This window comes from Chiloscyllium plagiosum, chromosome 27, assembly GCF_004010195.1.
Source record: "Chiloscyllium plagiosum isolate BGI_BamShark_2017 chromosome 27, ASM401019v2, whole genome shotgun sequence".
In the NCBI taxonomy this organism is placed as follows: Eukaryota; Metazoa; Chordata; class Chondrichthyes; order Orectolobiformes; family Hemiscylliidae; genus Chiloscyllium; species Chiloscyllium plagiosum.
In genome coordinates this window covers 39,905,199-39,930,742 of record NC_057736.1, presented here as the reverse complement: position 1 = coordinate 39,930,742, position 25,544 = coordinate 39,905,199, and the positions used below count along the sequence as shown (strand labels likewise).

The window sequence follows — 25,544 nt, the reverse complement described above, 5'->3', positions numbered from 1 at the left end:
GTGGAAGGCTGGCTGGATGACAGGGGAAAAGCATGTTTTTTAAATTAGGTGTGGGCATCTGGGAAGCTTTGAAGTGGAATGTCTCCTTGTCAGAGCACATCCAACAGAGATGGAGGAATTGGGAAAACAGGATGCCATTTTTGCAGGATGTAAGGTGGGAGGAGGTGTAATCCAGCTAGTCATGTAAGTCTGTGGGTTTGTAGTAAACGTCAGTCCATAAACTGTCGCGGAGACGGAAACAGAGAGGTAAAGGAGGGGGAAGGAAGTGTCCGAGCTAGACCAAGTGTATTTAAGGGCTGGGTGGAAATTGGTGGCAAAGTTGATGAACTGTTCTTGTTCAGCCTGGATGCTCCGATAAGTGAGTCTTTTGTTTCTGGATGTCAGGGTTCTCAAACCTCTCTCCATTTAAATATTATACTTTTTTGAATACTTCCTGCTAAAGGGGATAATTGCACATTTTTATACATTATACTATACTCCATCTGCCAATTCTTGCCTACACACTTCACAGAACCCCTACAGTATGGAAACAGGCCACTTGGCTCAACAAGTTCACACCAACCCTCTGAAGAGAATCCAACCAAACCTAATCCCCATTACTCTACATTTACCTCTGACTAACGTACCTACCTTACAAGCTTACACATCCCTGAACACTACGGACAATTGAACATGGCCAATTCACCTGACCTGCACACCTTTGGACTATGAGAGGAAACCCACACAGACACGGGGAGAATGTGCAAACTCCACACAGACAGTCACCCGAAGCTGAATCAAACTCAGGTCCCTGGCGCTGTGAGGCAGCAGTGCTAACCACTGAGCAAACGTGCCGCCCTTAAGCTATCTATCTTTCTGTCTTCAGCAAATTTAGAAACCAGATGTTTGGTTCCTTCATCCAACTTGTCCAATATCTGAGGCCCCAACCTTGCTTCTTGTGACACTCCACTTCTCAATTTTTTTTTAATTGTAACTCTTTTATATTTAATCAATAAAAAACCAAAGTCCATGTCATTGTCAGACTCCTGCAACTCCTCCTATTCCCTCTCTTCCTTTTTCTCTTCAGTATAAACAGGGGCAGCAGTGTACACAACACCGACGCTGCACAGCGGACTGCTGATATCGATATTAGCCGAAGCCTTGGTAAGGCAGCAGCGGAGTAGGACTATTGAGCTGGGACTGTTCGGCTCCTTCCATTTCTTTTCTTTCCCTCTCTTTTTGAACTTCTTTCTCTTTTTCTTTTTCCCTCCTTCCCTCGGGAGGCATTGGTGATGTCCAGGGTGAAAGTCAGCACAGATTCCTAGTGTCAGTGTGGACTCTGACTCCTGGCCTCAGTGTGGACCCGATCTCCTGGCCTCAGCTTGGACTTGGACTCCCAGTCTCAAAGTGAAGACCAGTGCAGTTTGGGTTGCAAGGATTCTGATTTGAACTCTGATACTGAATTCTGATTTCTTTGTGCTTTGAATTTATTGCTGGACATTTTATTTATTTTTTAATATTTTTCCCTAAGAATTTGTACTTAAAAATCTGTACCACGTACCTTGATACTTAAGATGGCGCCGTAAGTGGTGACTTGTGAACTCGTGCGGGTACATTTGATAATAAAACTAATTCTAATTCTAAATAGACTAGGCGAAAAAGGGTCAACTGTTACGCCAACAATTTTGATCAGAGCATTGAATTTGTCTTCAGTGATGGTGACATTGTCATTATACTGGATGAGTGCGTTCTCGATAAAGTAGGGATCCGAGGTGGAAGCTATGGTTGTATGTGAGAGATGGGCCCAATAGTGCTGGCTGTCAGGAGGAACCCGGACTTAGCTTTGATTTGAAGAACTAAGCACTTTTGGACCAGGGCACTCATTACATTTTTCTGATCGAAAATGGTACCGTTATCAATCCTCTATCCATTCTAATTTGTTATTCCCTAAACCATGAACTGTTATTTTGTCGTTTTGCTATGGCACCTTCTCAATTCTGTTATGCAAATCTAAGTACATTGTTTTCACAAGTTCCCCCTTTATCCACCTTCCTCAAAACCCTGCAATACATTAGTCAAAACACAACTTCCTTTTCACAAATCCACTTTGAGAATACCTCAATGCAATCGGAAAGAGTCAGTAAAATAAAGCAAAAAACTGCGGATGCTGAAGATTTGAAATAAAAACAGAAACTGCTGGAGAACCTCAGCAGGTCTGGCAGCATCTGTGAAGAGAGAAACAGAGCTAATGCTTCGAGTCCAAGGAGGTCTGAAAAAACGTCACTGGACTCAAAACATTAACTGTTTTCTCTCCATAGATGCTGCCAGACCTGCTGAGGTTCTCCAGCAGTTTCTGTTTTTATTTCAAATCTTCAGCATCCGCAGTTTTTTGCTTTATTTTACTGACTCTTTCCGATTGCATTGAGGTATTCTCAAAGTGGAATTTATCCAGCCTTTTTTATGAGATTTTCTCAGTGCCCAGTTATTAACTCCTTAATAATAGATTCCAACATTTTCTCTGTGACAAATATTAAACCTACTGTCCTGCTTTCTGTCTCCCTCCTTTCTGTGGTGGCAGCGTTACATTTGCTATTTTCAAAGCTGACGGGACTTGTTCAGAATCCAGGAAATTGGTGGAAAACTAACATTCATGCAAGTAAAATCTAGCAGCCACTTCTATTAACACCTAAGGATGATGCCCATCAGGAGCAGGGGACATGTCAGCATTTAGTGCCAAAATTTGCTCAATATTTTTTTCCCTAGTGGTGGTTGTCAATTTTTAAAGTTCCTTCCTCCCTTTTACGTCTTGGTTATTTCTGGAGTACTATTTGTATTCTCCTCTCAGGATCTTGACCAGATGGGCCAATAGGCTGAGAAGTGGCAGATGGAGTTTAATTCAGATAAATGCGAGGCTGCATTTTGGGAAAGCAAATCTTGGCAGGACTTATACACTTAATGGTAAGGTCCTATGGAGTGTTGCTGACCAAAGAGACCTTGGAGTGCAGGTTCATAGCTCCTTGAAAGTGGAGTCGCAGGTAGATAGGATAATGAAGAAGGCGTTTGGTATGCTTTCCTTTATTGGTCAGAGTATTGAGTACAGGAGTTGGGAGGTCATGTTGCGGCTGTACAGGACATTGGTTAGGCCACTGTTGAAATATTGCGTCCAATTCTGGTCTCCTTCCTATCGGAAAGATGTTGTGAAGCTTGAAATGGTTCAGAAAAGATTTACAAGGATGTTGCCAGGGTTGAAGGATTTGAGCTATAGGGAGAGGTTGAATAGGCTGAGGCTGTTTTGCCTGGAGTCAGAGGCTAAGGGGTGACCATGTAGCGGTTTACAAAATTATGAGGGGCATGGATAGACAAAGTCTTTTCCCTGGGGTCAGGGAGTCCAGAACTAGAGGGCATAGATTTAGGTGAGAGGGGTAAGATATAAAAGAGACCTAAGGGACAACTCTTTTACACAGAGGGTGGTATGGGTATAGAATGAGCTGCCAGAGGAAGCGGTGGAAGCTGTTACAATTGCAACATTTAAGAGATATTTGGATGGGTAAATGAATAGGAAGGGATTGGAGGCATATGCACTGGGTGCTGGCAGGTGGGACTAGATTGGGTTGGGATGGATGGGTTGGACCAAAGGGTCTGTTTCCATGCGGTACATCTTTATGACTCTATGAAGACAGACACAGAATTTCTGTTCAGTTCATTTGCCATTTCCTGACATTCCATTCTAAATCCTCAAACCCTCTTTTGAGGCCCAGTATCCACCTTCTTACCCTTTTATAAGTACCTGTGTAAACTCTTACCATCTAATTTCATATTTCTAGCTAACTCTATCCTGCACTCTAATTTGCCCCCTCCATCCTCATTTTCTTCAGGCCTTTTGCACACGTTTTTATATTTTGTCCAACTCTCTGAACTGCTGCTGATCTGAATGGAATCATATGCTTCTTATTTTAATTTAATACTATCTTTAACTTTGTTAAACACAGCGAATTCTTCCGAAAAGCCTTCCTTCGCTTACTGGAATATATTGTTACTGAGCACTGCGCAATTGCTCCTTTGAATGTTTGTCACAACATCTCTGTTGACCTATCCCTTAACCTAATTTCTTAGTTCACTTTAGCCGCTCTGCTGTTCCAGCCTCGTTGTTGTTCGTATTTAAGTTTAAAACTTAGACTCACTCCAAAATTAAATTTCAGAGTTAATCAATATTTAGATTGAAGTTTTATTGTCATGTGTACTCAAGTATGGGCACACAAGTACAGTGAAAAGTGTACAATGTCGTCACACATGGTAAAGTACAAAGTACCGAGGTACGAAATCTTAGTGACAAAGTAGAAAAATAAAGTAATAAGTTAAAAGGTTCAGCACTAAGTCTTCCTTTAGAAGTAGAAAAGTGAAGAAATAAAGTTTAAAAAGTCAAACATTACAGTCTTTTCTTAAGCCATACACCTGCAAATGTTTCAGGCTGGGTTTTCCCCAACAGTGCTGGCTCTCCTCTACGCTTGGCATGCTTTCACCTGCACTGGGCTAAGACCCACCCATGCTGGCCAGCCACCTTCGCTGCCAACTGCCGCTGCTGACCCTCTTTGGGTATGGGAGGCTTTGCCGCCACTCGCAAGACGTTGGCCCTGACCATGACTGACCGTCAGCACTGCTGCCATCCTTTGCCAGCCCTGTTGTGACCACGTGCCTTTGTTATGGAGTCAGGAATTGATCCTGACGCATTGCTTCTTACTGGATCTAGAGTAGTGTGTTCTCTGTGAAATGCCAGCTGATTTCTTCTGCCTATTGTCAAAGTACGAAGTGTGTCAGATGTGTGAGATCAGACGTAGTGTAGAATGACGGGTCTAACCTTCTCAAACCCTTTTCACCGAGCAGCTTTCCACCTGTATGTTTCCTTTTCATAAATGGTATGAACAGAATAGATTGCTGTAGGTGCCAGGAGATTAGATTAGATTAGATTACTTACAGTGTGGAAACAGGCCCTTCGGCCCAACAAGTCCACACCGACCCGCCGAAGCGTAACCCACCCAGACCCATTCTCCTACATTTACCCCTTCACCTAACACTACAGGCAATTTAGCATGGCCAATTCACCTAACCCCTGCACATTTTTGGATTGTGGGAGGAAACCGGAGCACCCGGAGGAAACCCACGCAGACACGGGGAGAATGTGCAAACTCCACACAGAGAGTCGCCTGAGGCGGGAATTGAACCCGGATCTCTGGCGCTGTGAAGCAGCAGTGCTAACCACTGTGCTACCGTGCCGCCCACAAAGTGAGGACTGCAGATGCTGGAGATCAGAGCTGAAAAATGTGTTGCTGGAAAAGTGCAACAGGTCAGGCAGCATCCAAGGAACAGGAGAATCGACATTTTGGGCATAAGCCCTTCTGCACTTTTCCAGCAACACATTTTTAATTGCTGTAGGTGCCAACCTGTTTACATGTGCATAACACTCAAACCCATATGACAAAAAGAAAATGATGTGGGGTCACAGGAGCAGATGCATTAAAGATTTCTGATCTCAGATGTTAAACAATCAGGACAGAAAGAAAAGGCATGGGCAGAAACTGCTAAAGTAGAAGCCTGAGGGGGTAGTCTTTACAATTATAGTGTGGTTTCATAGACGTTTGATAGGGCAGTTGTAGAGAAGCTGAAGGTAAAGAGTTGTGAATCTGTGGAATTCCTTGCTCATTGAGGCAGCTGAGGCTACCTTACTGAATGTTTTTAAGGCAAAAACAGATTTTTAAACTATAAAAGCATGAAAGATTATGGGGAACAGGGGCGGGTAAGTGGAGCTAGGGCCACACGAAGCTCAACCATGATCTTATTGAATGGCAGAGCAGGTTTGACGAGCCTGATGGACTACTCCTGCTCATGTTCTTAAATTTAACCACTAAAAATAATTAGACTTACAGTGGGAAGGAATAAACTTAGTCATAGTCATTGAGATATACAGCACGGAAACAGACCCTTCGGTCCAACCCGTCCATTCCGACCAGATAGCTCAACCCAATCTAGTCCCACCTGCCAGCACCCGACCCATATTCCCCCAAACCCTTCCTTTTCATATACCCATACAAAACGTTTTAAATGTTGCAATTGTACCAGTCTCCACCACTTCCTCTGGCAGCTCATTCCATACATGTACCACCCTGTGTGTGAAAAAATTGCCCCTTAGGTCCCTTTTATATCTTTCCCCTCTCACCCTAAACCTATGCCCTCTAGTTCTGGACTCCCCCACCCCAGGGAAAAGACTTTGTCTATTTATCCTATCCATGCCCCTCATGTTTTATAAACCTCTATAAGGTCACCCCTCAGCCTCTGACGCCGCAGGGAAAATAACCCTGGAAAATTCAACCTCTCCCTCTAGCTCAAATCCTCTAACCCTGACAACATCCTTGTAAATCTTTTCTGAACCCTTTCAAGTTTCACAACATCCTTCCAATAGCAAGGGGACCAGAATTGCATGCAATATTCCAATAGTGGCCTAACCAATGTCCTGTACAGCCGCATCATGACCTCCCAAGTCCTGTACTCAATACTCTGACCAATAAAGGAAAGCATACCAAACGCCTTCTTCACTCCACTTTCAAGGAGCTATGAACCTGGCTCGAAGGTCTCTTTGTTCAGCAACACTCCCTAGGACCCTACCATTAAGTGTATAAGTCCTGCTAAGATTTGCTTTCTAAAAATGCAGCACCTCACATTTATCTGAATTAAACTCCATCTGCCACTTTTCAGCCCATTGGCCCATCTGATCAAGATCACATTGTAATCTGAGGTAACCTTCTTCGCTGTCCACTACACCTCCAAATTTGGTGTCATCTGCAAACTTACTATCTATATCTGTTATGCTCACATCCAAATCATTTATATAAATGATGAAAAGTAGTGGACCCAGCACCAATCCTTGTGGCACTCCACTGGTCACAGGCCTCCAGTCTAAAAACAACCCTCCACCACCACCCTCTGTCTTCTACCTTCAAGCCAGTTCTGTATCCAAATGGCTAGTTCCCCCTGTCTTCCATAAGATCTAACCTTACCTTTTTGCAAGGTTTGTGAAGGTTTGTAGCTCAGCTTGAGGTTTAGAGTGTAGATTTGCTCGCTGAGCTGTAGGTTTGATATCCAGACGTTTCATTACCTAGCTAGGTAACATCATCAGTGGCGACCTCCAAGTGAAGCGAAGCTGTTGTCTCCTGCTTTCTATTTATATGTTTGTCCTGGATGGGGTTCCAGGGGTTTGTGGTGATGTCATTTCCTGTTCGTTTTCTGAGGGGTTGATAGATGGTATCTAGATCTATGTGTTTGTTTATAGCGTTGTGGTTGGGAGTGCCAAGCCTCTAGGGATTCTCTGGCATGTCTTTGCTTAGCCTGTCTGAGGATCGATGCGTTGTCCCAGTCGAAATGGTGGTTTTTTTCATCCGTGTGTAGGGCTACAAGGGAGAGAGGGTCGTGTCTTTTTGTGGCTAGCTGAAGAGGAACAATTATATAAGATGCCTATTCTTGATTGCTGCCCAATGATAATTATTGAAAGTGCGTGTGTATGGTTCACAATATGCTCTATAAATTCTGAGGTTGCATGTTGTTTCCTCCTGCCTTTTGGCAAGTTTTGCATTTTTTTTCAATTTCTGTCCCTATTAACTTTGCAAGCTTTTTTCTGAAAGGAACAATTTTTTTTCTCATTAATCTTTTACAAGTTGCATGTTTCTTTTTAGATAGAATGACTAAGCGCTTAAAAAATGCCATTATGCAGACCATGCTGGAATTTTTCTAACTAAGAAGGTCACTTGTTTAAATTTCACTTCAGAATTTTAGTTTGTACCATCTTGGCTGGCAATCCTGCAGAGTATTGAGGATGCGCTGCTTTCTCGGCAGTGCTTTGAAACCCATTGATTCGTGCAGATGGATGTTGCCAACTTTATTAACTTATTTAAATGACGTTATTTAAAGAAACACAGTGAATTCTGATGTTTTTTGCAAGGTTTGTGAAGGTTTGTAGCTCAGGTTGAGGTTTAGGGTGTAGGTTTGCTCACTGAGCTGTAGGTTTGATATCCAGACGTTTCATTACCTGGCTAGGTAACATCATCAGTGGCGACCTCCAAGTGAAGCGAAGCTGTTGTCTCCTGCTTTCTATTTATATGTTTGTCCTGGATGGGGTTCCTGGGGTTTGTGGTGATGTCATTTCCTGTTCATTTTCTGAGGGGTTGATAGATGGCAGATAGACAGATCTAGATGCCATCTATCAACCTCTCAGAAAATGAACAGGAAATGACATCACCACAAACCCCAGGAACCCCATCCAGGACAAACATATAAATAGAAAGCAGGAGACAACAGCTTCGCTTCACTTGGAGGTTGCCATTGATGATGTTACCTAGCCAGGTAATGAAACGTCTGGATATCAAACCTACAGCTCAGCGAGCAAACCTACACTCTAAATCTAACCTTACTAACCAGTCTCCCATGGGGAACCTTGTCGAACGCCTTACTGAAGTCCATATAGATCACGTCCAATGCTTTGCCCTCATCATTCCTCTTTGTTATTTCTTCAAAAAACTCAATCAAGTTTGTGAGACATGATTTCCCATGCACAAAGCCAGGTTGACTATCCCTAATCAGTCCTTACCTTTCCAAATACATGTACATCCTGTCCCTCAGGATACCCTCCAACAACTTGCCCACCACTGACGTCAGGCTCACTGGTCAAGAGTTCCCTGGCTTGTCTTTACCACTCTTCTTAAACATGTTAGCCAACCTCCAGTCTTCCGGCACCTCACCTGTGACTATCGATGATGCAAATATCTCAGCAAGATGCCCAGCCATCACTTCCCTAGCTTCCCACAGAGTTCTAGGGTACACCTGATCAGGTCCTGGGGATTTATTCACCTTTATGCATTTCAAGACATCCAGCACTTCCTCCTCTGTAATATGGACATTTTTCAAGTTGTCACCATCAATTTCCCTACATTCTATATCTTCCATGTCCTTTTCCACAGTAAATACTGGGTTAATTCAGAAACATTCCCTCAATTTGCCTGAAATTTGCCTACTTCTAGTTCCGCACAGACAGGAGGGGAAGTAGGTAACCAATACCCCCTTAGATATGATTTGGAGCTGCCGGTGTTGGACTGGGGTAGACAAAGTTAAAAATCACACAACCACCAGGTTATAGTCCAACAGGTCCTATAAATTCTGTGTCCTACGATCTTATACTCCACAGCCACGTGATGAAGGAGCAGCGCTCCAAAAGCTAGTGTTTCCAAATATAACCTGCTGGACTATAACCTGGTGTTGTATGATTCTCTTAGTATGCTGAGTAATAATTCAAATGATCAGAAGAAGGCTACATGCCTCCATTTTAACATGGCTTCAGTTTTTAAATAATGTTGGTCACATTATTAGGCGAGGCTGGATAGGCTGTGACATAAGGGTGAGCTTAAAGAGGTTTTAGATTAGATTCCCTACAGTGTGGAAACAGGCGCTTCAGCCCAACCAATCCACACCGACCCTCCAAGGAGTAACCCACCCAGACCCATTCCCCTCTGACTAATGCACGTAAAACAATGGGCAGTTTAGGCATGGCCAACTCACCTGGCCTGCACATCTTTGGATTGTGGAAAGAAACCGGAGCACCCAGAGGAAACCCACACAGACATGAGGAGAACGTGCAAATGCCACACAAACAGTTGCCTGAGACTGGAATTGAACCTGGGACCCTGGTGCTGTGAGGCTAACCACTGAGCCACCACGGTCTGCAATATCATGAGAGACAAAGATAAGATACATAGCTAACAATTTTTCCCCATGATAGGGTAATCTAAAACTCAAGGTTAAGGTGAGGGGGGCGATATAAAAGGTCCAGAGGGATTTATTTTTCACACAGAGGGTGATGAGTGTTTGGAGCAGAGGCCTGTACAATTTTGTCATTTAAGAGACATTTGAACAGGTACATAACTGGGATAGGTATGGAGAGATAGGGCCCAAACACAGGCAAATGGGGCTAGATTAATTGGGAAAACTGGGCGCCATGGACAAGTTGTGCCAAAGGCCCTGTTTCAATGCTGTAAACCCCTATGACTCTATTTCCCAGAGTACCCAAAACCCAACAGTGGAAAGAAAGTTGAACAAAGGCGGAATCCAATATTTGAGTCCCTTTACAGCTTTACTTCTGAGCTCGAGCAGATATGTTGTTTCCAAGCCCAGCAAGCTAACCTTGTAAATCCTTGTTCCCTACTGGGTGTTGCTATGCATGATGTAACTGTTTTAGTCATTTTACTTGACTAACTTTCAGCCGTTAAGTTTTCTTCTGTGGTGAGGAACTATCAAGACCGTGGATCATAACTTCAGATCATCTATGACGATCTCGAACCTTTACTTCTAGCATGTGTGATGTTTTTGAAACAAGGAACAGCTAAACAAAAAGTAGCAGGATCATAAGAACATAAGAACTAGGAGCAGGAGTAGGCCTTCTGGCCCCTCGAGCCTGATGTGCCATTCAATAAGATCTTTTCGTGGCCTCAGTTCCACTTATCCGTCTTCCCATCGTAACCCTTAATTCCTTCATTGTTCAAAAAGAAACTATCTTAGGTTTCAAACATTTACTGAGGTAGTGTCAACTACTTCACTGGGCAGGGAATTCCATAGATTCACAACCCTCTGGGTGAAGAAGTTCCTTCTCAATTCAGTCCTAAATCTGCTCCCCCTAATTTTGAGGCTATGCCCTTTTGTTCCAGTTCATCCACCAGTGTAGACAACCTTTCTGCTTCTCTTCTATTTATTCCCTTCATAATTTTGTACGTTTATATAAGATCCCCCCTCATTTCTCTAAATTCCAATGAATATAATCCCAACCTACTCAGTCTCTCCTCATAAATCAACCCCCTCGCCTCTGGAATCAACCTAGTGTACCTCCTCTGCACCCCCTCCAGTGCCAGTACATCCTTTCTCAAGTAAGAAGACCAAAACTGCACTCCAGGTGTGGCCTCACAGCACACTGTAAAGCTACACCATAATCGCCCTGCTTTTAAACTCAATCCCTTTAGCAATGAAGGACAAAATTCCATTTGCTTTCTTACTTACCTGTTGCAGCTGCAGATCAACCTTCTGTGATTCAGTGGCTATCTGTCAAAAACCTGTGTGACCCATGGAATGTCTCTTCTGTACAGGAAGCAAAGTTATGAGCAAGAGGTTGACTACCCAACTCCCTCTCAGCAGGATGCTATCTTCCGCAAGGAAAGCAGGGTTAAAAGCAAGCTTTAAGCTTCATCCAAATATGTCTGTGGCCTGACCTCCCAGCTTTGAGAACAGCCATTAAACAGGGAAAGAAAGGGAAAATTCTGTCTATCACTCTGAGCCTGCCTACCAGCTAGAGTGGAAAAGAATCCAAACAAATAAATTCTAATTAATCTGCAAAATTAAGAATCTCACAGTTGACTGTTCAAATATCAATTGTAAGCGCCACCAGTAATGTTCTCTATAACAGCTGCAATGTTCTATTCTTCACTCTTCCTGAATGACTTGAAAACAGATCTTTTTTTTAAATACCATTTTCTTTGAGCTCACTTCTTATTCCTGATCAGGAAGTATTTGTGTTGTGTTAATATTTCTTCTCACGGTTTAGAAACTAATAAACCCACTGCTTTATTAACTCAAAAAGTTTTGGTTAAATTGAGCCTTTCTGAAACATGAATTTATTTGGGTCTGGGAGAGACGTGTCCACGTAAAGGATAGATCCATTTTCAAGTGACCTTGTTGTGACAATCCCCAGGGGACTGAGTAAAGAAGGGGAGCCAGTTCTTTGCTTCTCACTTGGAAGTTTAATGGTTTGGGGTAATCCACCTGAAACTGTAACAAAATAGAGAACCTCACACAAGCTCATCAGAGGAACATTGACACATCTTCTTGTTCACATCCTAGAGCTGGGTAAGGGTTAGCCTGAGGAATACCTCCTGCCAAACTTCATTGATTCCAGATTGGATTTCAGTGCAGACATTCAAGTTCAATAGAATGATATCAGACGCTTAATACAGCCCCAGTTTGTGTGGTTTGTACATTACAAGTTGTTGAGAAGTGCAACTATGCATGAAATTGAAGGTTTTTTCAAATTACCTAAACCATGCCATGGGCATGAATACTTTGAATGCAGCTCTTGTGCGTATATGTACTGAAAACAAAACATGCTGGAAATCACAACGGGTCAGGCAACTTCCATGAAGAAAGAGCAAGATAATGTTTCGGGTCTAGATGACTCTTCAGGGTAGAAGCAGACTGTCCAGGGTTGGGAGACTATAAGGTTGGAGGCAGTGGGGGACAAACCTCCAGAGATAATGAGGTCGGTGAACAGTCCTGGCAGCATTGGCTTGATATTCGAATGTGGGATCATGGTACAAGGAGGGGGGAGGAAGAAGTCTCTGAAAGTTGGCACTGAGCCTCCGCAAGGTAAAGATCAGTGTGCCAGACAACAATGGCACTATCCTTGTCAGTGGGTTTAATGACACAGTTAGGGTTGGACCTGTGAATATGTTCATCAATGGAACACTTCTTAACAAAAACAATGTTTTAGGGAGCAAAATGTTAAATCTGTGGACGTACACCATCTTTGAAGGGAGCTTATGTGGACAGCGTTGATTCATTCAAATACAAATTTAATTTCAACTGGTAATATTTTGCAATATTCTGTTAAAAATAGTTTGGAAAAAGGAGAGGTAGTAATGTAGCACTCTTGGGAGAGCAAGTGACCTTCAAATTATGGTCATCAAAGCTGTCCTGGAATGAAGGTTTTCTGCATGTCATTCTGGGTCTGTATTGGATGAATGCCAGTGAGTGATGACTGTGAATAGTTAACAACTCCCTTACCAGTTTGTCATCCATCTTGTCAAATATGTGGACCTTTATTATTTTCTTTATGTCACAATTTCTATATTTAAAAACCAGCTAACTATAGCAATATATAGACTGTAAATTTTATCAGTGTAAAGCACATTACATCCCAAGTCAAAAACTTGGACTGGGATATTTTAAATACTTTCAATAAATATACTCTCTCAGCTAGGTTTTACTTCAGTTAGTCCCATTTACAGTTTTGTTTCAATTCAGTGAACATTTTGTCCAGCGCATGGACATGAGATGTTAAAATTAAGTCCCACATGCTGTAACAGTTGGACATCAATGATCCCAATAAAATAATTCATGAAGTGAATTATCCGATATCATGTGGCAGCAGACTCAGGGACTCCTGGTTGTTGTCAGCCTGGACAGTGGCCTCCAGACATCAGTGGGGTGGCAACAGCCGCGGAGTCAGGAATTCCAGGTTGCGGGGAAAATGTGGGTCTAGCATCTATGGCCCATCAGTGGGGTGAGCCAACAACAAAAAGATAGTGCTTGAAGAGTAGCAATTCTGACAGTGTCATTGGTCAGCCGGCTCAGGGCCCAGGAATCATGGTGGGTGGCAGAACGAAGATGGACTTTCTTTCAGTTTATCTTTTTATTCTTAAAATATTCAAATGGCACTGGATTGTGGCGACAGTTGAAGTTTTTCACTATATTTTGTTGTGTTGTTCAATATAAAGTACAAGTGGCAATTATTCATTCATTCATTCATTCATGTTCTGGTACTTAGAAGGGGTATCTCATTGAAGCTTATAAAATTCTACCAGAACTGGGAAGGATAAATGCAGGAAGGATGTTCCAAATAACTGGAGAATCCAGAACCAGGAGTCGCAATTTAAGGATGTAAGATGGGCCATTGAAGACTGAAATGAGGAGAAATGGATCCCCTGAAGAGTGGTGAGCTGTGGGTTACAATCCTGGAAATTTTTCCCAAACAGCCTTTTCGCTCTACCTACACCAAATGGACTGCAGCAGTTCACTACTCACCTTCTCAAGGGTAGCTAAGGATAGGCAAAAATTGTTGGTCCAACCAGCTTCGCCCCCATCCAGTGACTGGATTAAAAAGGAAGTCAAGGAGTGAATACTTGGTGTGATTCTGAATTCTCCATTTTCGGCCTGAAGGAAAATTCTGGAAAGTTCCCTTGAAGTCAAGGTTCTGATTTTTTTTTGTTCATTCTCGCTGAGTTTTTTTCCCTTTTCTCACCATTGCTCATGAGAGGAGAATATTCCGCCCTGTTACTTCCAAGTCTGGAATGAAGTATTTTCTGGACAAGTATTTTACTATATTTATATGCAGTAGTTCATATCTCCCAGATAAAGGTTAAAGTAAGGGATGGAAATTATTAACATGGGAAGGAAAACTTCACTGTTGAAGTAAATCTCCATTATTGCATTGTATAGACAGGATAGCAGTGTCAAATAGGCTAAATCAAATTGAACAGCTAAAAGATTCAATAGTAAACTTTAATGTAGTCAGTTTATTATGATTTTATTGCCCCCATATGCAGAAAAATTAACATTAATTCATCTAATTTTGACAGCAACTGCCTACCCTACAAAGCTTATTGGCACTTAAGTCCCATAATTCTGTTTAAAGAATGATTATTTGATAACTGCTGTCATGGTAACAGCTTTTATGTTACATATTTATTTCAATAGTGCTATAAATGTAATTTCTGCCTTCAGAGTAGGTTTAACATGTGGTTCACAGTGAGCTGCTGAAATGTCTATATTCAATGATTGAATTCACAACTCTTAGGTGGGGAATTTCATAGGTTTTTCAGTGAAGTAATTGATTAACCCAAATAAACACCCTTGTCTCAAAACTATACCCTATAAAACAACTAGATTCCCTGACCATTGGAAACATCTCTTAGCATCTACTCTGTCAAACCCAATTAGAATCTTGTATGTCTCAATGAGATTGCTACTCATTGCTGTAAACTCCAGGGAATACAGATCCAGTTTACACAACCTCCCATATAATATTCCCCTGATCATAGGAACCTGTGTAACAATTAGAGTCAAAGCAGCTGACCATAGAGTCATAGAGATGTTCAGCACAGAAACCGACTCTTCTGTTCAACTCGTCCATGCTGACCAGATATCCTAACCTAATCTAGTCCCACTTGTCTGTATTTGGCCATATCCCTCTAAACCCTTCATATTTATATACTTATCCAGATGCCTTTTAGAGGTTGTAATTGTACCAGCTTTCAACACTTCCTCTGGCAGCTCAGTCCACTACCTTCAGACTGAAAAGGTCACCCCTCAAGTCCCTTTTAAATCTTTACTCTCTCACCTTAAAGCTATGCACTCTAGTTTTGAACTCTGGGGAAAAGACCTTAACTATTCACCCTATCCATGCCCCTCATGGTTTTATAAACCTGTATAAAGTCACCCTAAGCCTATTCAGCCTCTCCCTTTTGCTCAAACCAACAAAGATCAAATGGATGTAGGTTTGCTGACTGAGCTGAAAGGTTCATTTCCAGATGTTTCGTTGCCTTACTAGTAGCATCTTCAGTGGACCTCATGCACAGCAATGCTAAAAATTCCTGCTTTCTATTTGTATGTTTGGGTTTCTTTGAGTTGGTGATGGTACTTCACCAATAGGAGGAGAAAGTGAGGTCTGCAGATGCTGGAGATCAAAATCTCCTGTTCCCTGGATGCTGCCTGACCTGCTGTGCTGTTCCAGCAATAAAGTTTCAACTTCTTCACCAATACCATCATTGAGTTCACAAATTTCACTTTTTTTTAATGTGTCTGAGGCAACTTTGCATGTAGATAGTGAGCCAGATTTTAAGGACTTTCTAATCTGTCAGTGTTTTGTCTTTTATATTTGATGATGCTGATGTATTTATTTTTCTGCTCCCACCTCCAGGAATATTACAGGTGACAGACATCAGGACAGAGCGTGTTGAACAGAAGAGCATTACCTTGGCGTGGCAAGAGTCAGACTATTCGAGTGACAATGATACTGAATATGAGATCAAATACTATGAAAAGGTACTTTCCACTGACTGTCCAGTGTAAGACACAACATGTTCGTAAGTAGGGAATATAAACTTGTTATGACCAACTTCACTTCTGTGTAAAATGGTGGGGGAAGGAGGAGGAGGATAATGCTTTCTTGAGATGGAATTTTTGGATGTTTGAAATCACAAACCTGTGGCAGGTGGTTGAGGTTAGGGTGGAAAAAGGATTTGCAGCTTGAAAGAAGAAATCATCAAGTAGAAATGCAATAATCAGACAGTGTCAAATTGGGCTTTGCTGAATCTTAAACTGCTGGTTTGTAATCTTGGGATATTGCATCATTTAGTACAATCCCAGTGGCAATCCCTTCTGCACCATTTGCATGGATAACCTAGTTAAACATTTTATAAATTGTTCAATGTTTAGTTCACACACACAAACACATACAACTTCACTTTCATTCTCCAGAGTTATTAATCTTAAAGACAATATTGATATTCAATAACTATAACAAGTTATCTGATCATTAAAACATTGCTTTTGAGATCTTGCTGTGTACAGATTGCTGCCATGTTTCCCATCCCAGAAACCTGAGCATGTAATCAAACTGATGCTCCCAACATGGTACTGTCAAACTGGAGCATTGTCTTTTGAGGCCCTATCTATCTTCCAGGGTGGACATAACATTTCCATGGCGCTGGTTTGAAGATGAGTTAGGAAATTTTCTTCACTACCTTTACCCTCATCAGTGCACTAAAAACTGATCATGCAGCGATCTATGACATTGTCCTTGCTGTGTGTAAGGAAGTTTCCTCTTTTGCTGCATTACAATACACTTCAAGAAGTATTTCATTAGATTTAAAACACTAGAGGATATCCTGGGATTCTAAAAGATGTGCTGACTCTTTGTAAATCCATGGTTAGGCCCCAGCGTGAGTACCGGGGACAATTAAGTCACCATGCTAGGAAAGATAGAAATACCTAAGAGTTTAAGAGTAGATTTACCCAGAATATTACCAAGGATGAGGCAGTACGGTTATAGGAAAGGTTGGGAAAGCTAGTATCGTTCTCCTTGGAATAGAAAAGGTTAAGAAATGCTTGAATAAGAATTTGTAAGATGATGAGGAACAATGTTTTAGAGGTTTATAAAATCATGAGGGGCACGGATAGGGTGAATAGCCAAGGTTTTTTTCCTGGAGTAGGGGAGTCCAAAATTAGAAGGCATAGGTTTAAGGTGAGAGGGGCAAGATCTACAAGGGACCTAAGCAGCAACTTTTCCATGCAGAGGGTAGTGTGTGTATGGAATGAGCTACCAGAGGAAGTGGTGCAGGCAAATACAATTGCAACATTTAAGAGTCATCTGGATGGGAATATGAAGCAACTTTTCCATGCAGAGGGTAGTGTGTGTATGGAATGAGCTACCAGAGGAGGTGGTGGAGGCAAATACAATTGCAACATTTAAGAGTCATCTGGATGGGAATATGAATAGGAAGGGTTGAGAGGAATCTGGGCCAAATGTTGTCAAATGGGACTAGATTAATTTAGGATATTGGGTTGGCAGGGATGTGTTGGACTGAAGGGACTGTTTCTGTGCTGTACAACTCTATAGGGAAAATCTATTCCCTTTGAATGTGTGAAACAAAAGTCACAGATTGAAAAGTATTGAAACAGTTTCAATGGGGAGATGAAGAGAATTTATTTTTCACTCAGGTGTCAGGATCTAGAACTCTTTTTAAAATAATGGTGGACACTGATTCCATAAATAATTTTAAAACAACATTGATAGGTTTTGGAATGAGGAACTGATAGAGTTACAGCTGGAAGGTAAGGGCTAGAAGAACGAACTGGAATGTTCATTCGATGAGCCAGTACAGGAATGCTGGGTCAAATGGCTTCATTCTGTCCTGTAAACTTCCTTCATTCTGTTTAAATACAAGCCTTTGCTATGCCTCCAGTATTAAAGCTGTGCTTTGGTGCTGTAAACAAAATTTCCCTTTGAGTAGCAGGGGACCATTAAAATCTTGTTGTGCTGCTTGGGATTATTTCAGAGCTGAGCTCTTGCTGCTTTTTTTCAAAGGGTGTCTTTTCTTCCTGAGTTTAGCTAACAAGGCATGTCAAGTTAACTTCTTCTATTAACTTTTGCACTATAACTTTGAGAGAGCTTTGTGAGTCTTTTGTACTATTAAAACTTTTATGTTGTTGATCTAAGCTCGCTGTTTACTTTGAACAACCTTCTCAGACATCAAACTTCTTTCAAACGCTCAAGATGCAGCTTTTAAAAATTGTAAAGAACCCTACAGAGAGTCCCTCTCGGAAGGCCTAACCAATCAGAGGCTATTTTCATTATGTAGATCCCTCTGAAGTATTGAATCTGTTACAGGTAATTGTCAACAACTTCAAAATGAGACAATGAACAGTCAAGGAGTCTTCACGCGCATCAACTTTAATTATAAAACCGACTAGTTTCTGGTTCCAATTCAAGATCCAAATTCATTTGACCCAGTGAGGAGCACTGCAATTGTTGATTCATTCCATCTGCCTCTTCAAGTAAAACAGTCTTTTTACTTGAACAATAAGTAATCTCGAGAAGGAATTACTGCAGGCTACACTGCAAAAATATTCACCAAGATGCTTTAGTCAGCACCTTCCAAACCCATAGCCTCTACCATCTAGAAGGACAAGGGCAGCAGATACATGGGTACCCCATGACGTTCAAGTTTCTCTCAAAGCCACTCGCCATCCTGACCTGGAAATGTATTACCATTCTTCAGTGTTGCTGAATCAAAATCCAGGAGCTCCATCACCTAACAGCATATGGGTCAAGAGCTTAGGCTCGAAACATTGATTCTTCTGCCTCTCGGATGCTGCCTGACCGGCTGTACTTTTCCAGCACCACACTCTTCATCTCTGATCTCCAGCATCTGCAATCCTCACTTTTTCCTAGCATTAGGGATGGGCAATAAATTAGGGATCTAGGGGAATTAAGGATGAACAATAAATGCTGGCCCAGCCAGTGATGCCTACATGCCATGAATGAATAAGTAAATATAGAAAGTCCCCATGCCTTGTACTCAATGTGAGAGAGTGACTAACATGGTGTTAGCTTTATTTGGAAGATTTATTGCACAATGCCCCTTTAGGATATCAGTGTTCCCAGTTTTTCAGGGATTCAGTTGTAGCTGGAGTTGGTGTCTCATTGAGTGTTAAAGGCCTGTAATGTAACATGAGTCATTTGTAATAAGCTGCAGTTAATGTGTGAGCAGACAAATACGTTCCTTGTCTCTCCATGTGATATGCAGTATTGAGATGAGGAGCTGTATCTTGGCTGATTTGTTTTTCAAGCTCCCTGAAAATGGCCACCCAAGTAGGTAGGGTGCTAAAGAAGGTCTATGGCATGCTTGCCTTTATCGATCAGGGAATTGAATACAAGAGTCAGGATGTCATGTTGCAGTTTTATAAGAGTTTGGTTAGGCTGTACTTAGAGTATTGCATTCAGTTCTGCTCACCACATGACAGAAAAGATGTGGAGGCTTTGGTTGGGGTGCAGAGGAGGTCTACCAGGATGCTACCTGGATCAGAGGAGATGAACTGTTAGGAGAAAAACTAGGGGCGTTTTCTCTTGAGCGATGGAGATTGAGGGGAGACTTGATAGAAGTCTATAACATTGAGATGCATAGATAGATTCTGATAGTCAACCCTTTCTCCCAGAATTGAAATGTCAAAGACTAGCGGGCATGCATTTAAGATTGGGAGGAGAGTTCAAAAGGAGACATGAGGGGTAAGTTTTTTACACACAGACTGGTGGGAGTCTGGAACACACTGCCAGGAATCATGGTGGAGGCAGATACAATAGGGGTGTTTTAAGGGACTTTTAGATAAGCACATGAATATGAAAGGAATGGAGGGATATAGATCAACGGGAGGCAGAAAAGATTAATTTCATTTGGCGTCTTGTTAGAACAAAGAAAATTTACAGCCCAGGAACAGGCCCTTTGTCCCTCCAAGCCTGCTACTCCACCAATCTTTGTGTCATCTGCAAACTTGCTGATCATACCAACAGTGTCCTCTTCCAGATCATTTATGTATATCACAAACAGCAGTGCCCCAGCACTGATCCCTGTGGAACACCACTGATCACCTTTCTCCATTTTGAGAAACTCCCTTCAACTGCTACTCTGTCTCCTGTTGCTCAACCAGCTCTTTATCCACCGAGCTAAAACACCCTGCACACCATGTGACTTCACTTTCTCAATTAGTTTACCATGGGGAACCTTGTCAAACGCCTTACTAAAGTACATGTATATGACATCTACAGTCCTTCCTTCATCGATCAACTTGGTCACTTCCTCAAAGAACTCTATTAAGCTGGTAAGGCACGATCTCCCCCGCACAAAACCATGTGGCCTATCACTGAAAAGCCCATTCATTTCCAAATATAAATAGATTTTATCCCTCAGTACCTTCTCCAGCATCTTACCCTCCACTGACATCAGGCTCACTTGTCTGTAGTTACCCGGAATATCCCTACTACCCTTCTTGTACAGGGGGACAACATGCGCAATCCTCCAGTCCTCCGGCACCTCACCTGTGTTTAAGGATGCAACAAAGATATCTTTCAGGGCCCCAGCTATTTCCTCTCTTGCCTCCCTCAGCAGCCTGGGATAGATCCCATCAGGTCCTGGGGATTTGTCCATCTTAATAACCTTAGCATACCCAACACATCTTCCCTGCTTATGTCAACGTGATCCAGACTAATCAAACTTCTATCTCGAATCTCAACATTCATCATGTTCCTCTCCTCAGTGAATACTGATGCAAAGTAATCATTCAGAATCTCACGCATTCTCTCAGGTTCGACACACAGCCTTCCTTCCTTATCCTTTAGTGGAGCAATCCTTTCTCAAGTTACCCACTTGCTTCTTATATAAGAATAAAATGCTTTTGGATTTTCCTTACTTCTGCTCGCTAAAGCTATTTCATGACTCTCTTAGCCCGCTTGATTCCTCGTTTTAAAACTGGTCCTACTCTCCTGATATTCCTCCAGGGCCCGTTCTGTTCTTAGTTGCCTGGACCTTATGTATGCTTCCCTTTTCCTCTTGGCTAGTCGTACAATTTCTCCTGTTATCCACGGTTCACAAATCTTGCCTTTCCTATCCTTTGTCTTCAACAGGACATGCCTATCCTGCACTATTTTCAACCTATCTTTGAAATTCTCCCACATATCAAATGTGGACTTCCCTTCAAATAGCTGTGTCCAATCCACATTTCCCAACTCCTGCCTAATTTTGATATAATTGGCCTTGGCCCAGTTTAGTACTCTTCCCTTAGGACCACTCTCATCTTTGTCTGAGTATTCTAAAACTTACAGAATTGTGGTCACTGTTCCCAAAGAAATCCCCCACCGCAACTTCTGCCACCTGTCCTGGCTCGTTCCCCAGTACCAGGTCCAATATGGCCCCTTTCCTAGTCAGACTATTGACATACTGCTCTCCTGGATGCTTCTTAACAATTCTGCCCCATCCAGACCTCTGACACTAAGTAAGTGTATCTCAGTCAATGTTGGGAAAATTAAAAAAATCTCCCATCATCACCACCTTGTTGCCCCTACATCTTTCCATAATCTGTTTACCTATTTGTTCTCCTACCTCATGCTCACTGTTGAGAGGTCTGTAATACAGCCCCAACAATGTAACTGCACCCTTCTTATTTCTCAGCTCCATCCATAATGCCTCACTACTCAAGCCCTCCATAGTGTCTTCCTTTAGCACAGCCGTGATATTGTCCCTGACCAGCAATGCAACTCTTCACCCCCCCCCCCCCTTTTTTAAGTTCCCTCCCTGTCCTGTTTGAAGCGTCTATATCCTGGAATATTTATGTCCCAATCATGCCCTTCCTTCAACCAAGTCTCTGTGATTGCAATAACGTCATACTCCCAGACACCAATCCAAGCCTTGAGTTCATCTGCCTTACCCACTATACTCCTTGCATTAAAGTATATGCACTTCAGGCCACCAGTTCTTTTGCATTCATTTGCTCTCTGCCTACTCTTCCCCTTATTAATGCTAACTTCATGATTCTTGCAGTCTCCACCCCGCTGTCTACTTGTCTTCTCTTCTGGTTCCCAGCCCCCTGCCACATTAGTTTAAAATCTCCCCAACAGCAGTAACAAATACTCCCCCCAAGGATATTAGTCCCAATCTGGTTCAAGTGTAGACTGTCCAATTTGTAACAGCCCCACCTTACCCAGAATTGTCCCACACATCAGAAGCCTTCCCTCCTAAACCTTCCTGAAGAAGGGCTCATGCCCAAAACGTCGATTCTCCTGCTCCTTGGATGCTGCCTGACCAGCTGCGCTTTTCCAGCCACACATTTTCGGCTCCTCAAGCCATGTGTTCATCCTGCCTATTCTTTCATTTCTACACAGGCTAGCATGTGGCACTGGTAGTAATCTCAAAATTGCTACCTTTTGAGGTTCTCCTTTTTAACTTCTCTCCTAGCTCCCTGAATTCTGCTTTCAGCTCATCTCATTTTTTTACTGATATCATTAGTGCCTATATGCACCAAGACAACTGGCTGTTCACCCTTCACCCTCCCCTTTTAGAATGCTCTGCAGCTGATCGGTGACATCCCTGACCCGAGTACCAGGGAGGCAACATACCATCCAGGAGTCCCATTTTCAGCCACAGAACCGCCTATCTACTCCCCTCACAATAGAATCCCCTATGACTATGGCCCTACAAGTCTTTTCCCGCCCTCTAACCAGCAGTGCCCGCCACGGTGCCATAATCTTGGCAACTGCTGCCCTCCCCTGGTAAGCCATCTCCCCCAGCATTTTCCAAAGCAGTATACCTATTTTGGAGGGAGATGACCACAGGGGACACCTGCACTGCATTCCTCTTTTTTTTTCTGTCTTTTGGTCACCCATTCACTGTCTCCCTCAGCAATTCTAACCTGCGGTGTGACCAGTTCACTAAACGTGCTATCCACGACCTCCTTAGCATCGCGGATGCTCCACAGTGAGTCCATCTGCAGTTCCAGAGCCGTCATGTGGTCAAACAAGAGCTGCAGCTGGACACACTTCTTGCAAGTGTAAGAGTCAGGAACATCAGCCACGTCCCTGAGCTCCCATGTTTGGCACAACATGGTTTGCTGAAGGGCCTATTCCTGTGCTATACAGTTCTGTTTCTAAGTCTGTTAATCATTTTAGTCTTTGACAGAAACCCTGTTTGTCCTTTGCTTTTGGGTTATCCCGAGGTTTAGGTTTGGGGTAGTTCATCTGGGCTGCAAAGGAACTTGGAGTGGGTGGGTAAAGATGTGATCATGGTCCACTTGGTACCAATGACATCGAACCTCTAACCTTGTTTGATCTGCTAAGGGAGTATGAATAGCTGGGAACTAAATTAGAAAGCAAAACTAAAAAGGTAATGACCTCTGGATTACTACCTGAGCCGTGAGCTAATTGGCACAGGGTCAATAAGATTAAGCAGGTGGCTCAAAGATTGATGTAAGAGAAATGGATTTGAATTCATGGGACATTGGCACCAGTACTGGGGAAGGAGGGACCTGCTCCGATGGGAAGGTCTTCATCTGAACCGTGCTGGGACCAGTGTCTAGTGAATCACATAACTCGGGCTGTAGACAGGGCTTTTAACTAAATAGAGGGGGAAGGGCTCTATTACAGAGAAAATTCGAAAACCCAAATTAAGGGAGGAGGAAAGAGTGCAGCTCTCAGGCGAGGTTATTAAAATCTCCAGAACAGCCACAAATAGGGCAGAGTGCATAGAAAGGATTGGCAATCAAACTTCAAGCACACTGGACAAACGAATGACAATGAGAAGAGGGACAGTTAATATAGGGCTGAAGGTGTTATAACTGAATGCATGCAGAATAAGGAATAAGGTAGATGAGCTTGGGGCGCAAATCAAAATTAGCAGGTTTGATGTGGCGGGCATCACAGAGATGTGGCTGCAACGAGATCAGGATTGGGAGCTGAATATTCAAGGATATAAATCCTATTGAAAAGATAAGCAGGTGGGCAGAGGGGCTAGGATTGTCTCATGAGTAAGAAATGAAATTAAATCAGTAGTAAGAAACAAAGTAGGGTTAGATGGTGTAGAATCTGTTTGGGTAGATTTGAGGAATCGCAAAGGTTAAAAACCATAGTTAGAGTTATGTACAGGCCTCCAAATTGTAGTCAGGAGCTGGGACACAAGATACACCAGGAGACAGAAAAGATGTGTAGGAAAGGCAAAGTTACAGTGATCATGCAGGTGGACTGGGAAACTCAGGTTGGTGATGGATTGCAAGAAAAGGAATTTGTGGAATGTCTATGAGATGGCTTTTTGAAACAGCTTGTGGTGGAGCCCACGAGGGAACAGGCAATACTGGATTTAGTATCGTGCAATGAGGCAGACTTGATAAGGGAGCTTAAGGTGAAGATACACTTAGGAGACAGTGATCATAATATGGTTGAATTTACTTTGCAATTTGAGAGGGAGAAGATAGAATCAGATGTAATGGTATTACAGCTGAATAAAGGCAACTACAGAGGCATGAGGGAGGAGCTGGGTACAATTGACTAGGAGAGGAGCCTAGCAAGAAAGACAGTGGAACAGCAATGGCAGGGCATTCTGGGAGTAATTCAGGAGACACAACAGAGATTCATCCCAGGAAAAAGAAGCATGGTACAGGGAGGATGAGGCAACTATGGCTGACTAGGGAAGTCAGGGATAACATAAAAGCAAAAGACAAAACATATAATCTGGTGGACAATGGGAAATCAGAGGATTAGGAATCTTACAAAGACTAAAAGGGAGCAACAAAAAAGATATAAGGAGGGAGAAGATTAAATATGAGGATAAGCTAGCCAGTAATATAAGGGAAGACTGTAAGAGTTTCTTTAGATACATAAAGGGCAAAAGAGAGGCAAAAGTGGATATCGGGCCACTCAACAATGATGCTGGAGAGATAGTATTGGGGAACAAGAAAATGGCCAAGGAATTGAATAATTACTTTGCATCAGTTTTCATGGTAGAAGACACCAGAAATATCCCAAAGCTTTAAGAGAGTAAGGAGGCAGAGCTGAGTGTGGTGGCCATTACCAAGGAGAAGGTGCTAGAAAAACACAATAGCCTGAAGGTGGATAAATTACGTGGACCAGATGGACCACACCCCAGAGTTCGAATGGAGATAGCTGAAGTGATAGGGGGGGCATTAGTGGTGAACTTTCAAGAATCTCTAGAATCAGGGAGGCTCCCAGAGAAGTGGAAAATCACTAACATGACACTCCTGTTTAAAATGGGAGTAAGGCAAAAAACAGAAAATTCCAGACCGATTAGCTTAACCTCGGATATGGGTAAGATCGTGGAATCCTTTGTGAAGAAAAAATTTCTGAATATTTGAAAGTGAATGTAAAATAGGGCAAAGTCAGCATGGTTTCATCAAGGGGAGGTCATGCCTGACAAATCTGCCAGAATTCTTTGAGAAAATAATGAGCAGGTTAGACCAAGGAGAGCCAATGGATGTTATCCACCTTGACTTCAAGAAGGTCTTTGACAAGGTGCTGCACAGAAGGCTACTGAATAAGATAAGGGCCCACAGTGTTAGAGGCAAGGTGCTGGCATGGATAGAAGCTTGGCTGTCTGGCAGAAAACAGATAATGGGGATAAAAGGGTCCTTCTCAGGATGGCAGCCGCTGA

The 25,544-nt window shown here is 42.6% G+C and overlaps 1 protein-coding gene across 4 annotated transcripts in view; it reads left to right on the top strand.

The window, feature by feature from the left end:
* Positions 1-25,544, top strand: part of LOC122563736 (ephrin type-A receptor 7-like) — a 593,437-nt gene that overhangs the window by 453,575 nt on the left and 114,318 nt on the right. For all 4 annotated transcript variants that reach the window (XM_043717892.1, XM_043717890.1, XM_043717893.1 and 1 more), the window contains one exon: positions 15,755-15,879. In XM_043717892.1, the coding sequence (XP_043573827.1) occupies positions 15,755-15,879 (125 nt within the window). The remainder of the gene's footprint in view (positions 1-15,754; positions 15,880-25,544) is intronic.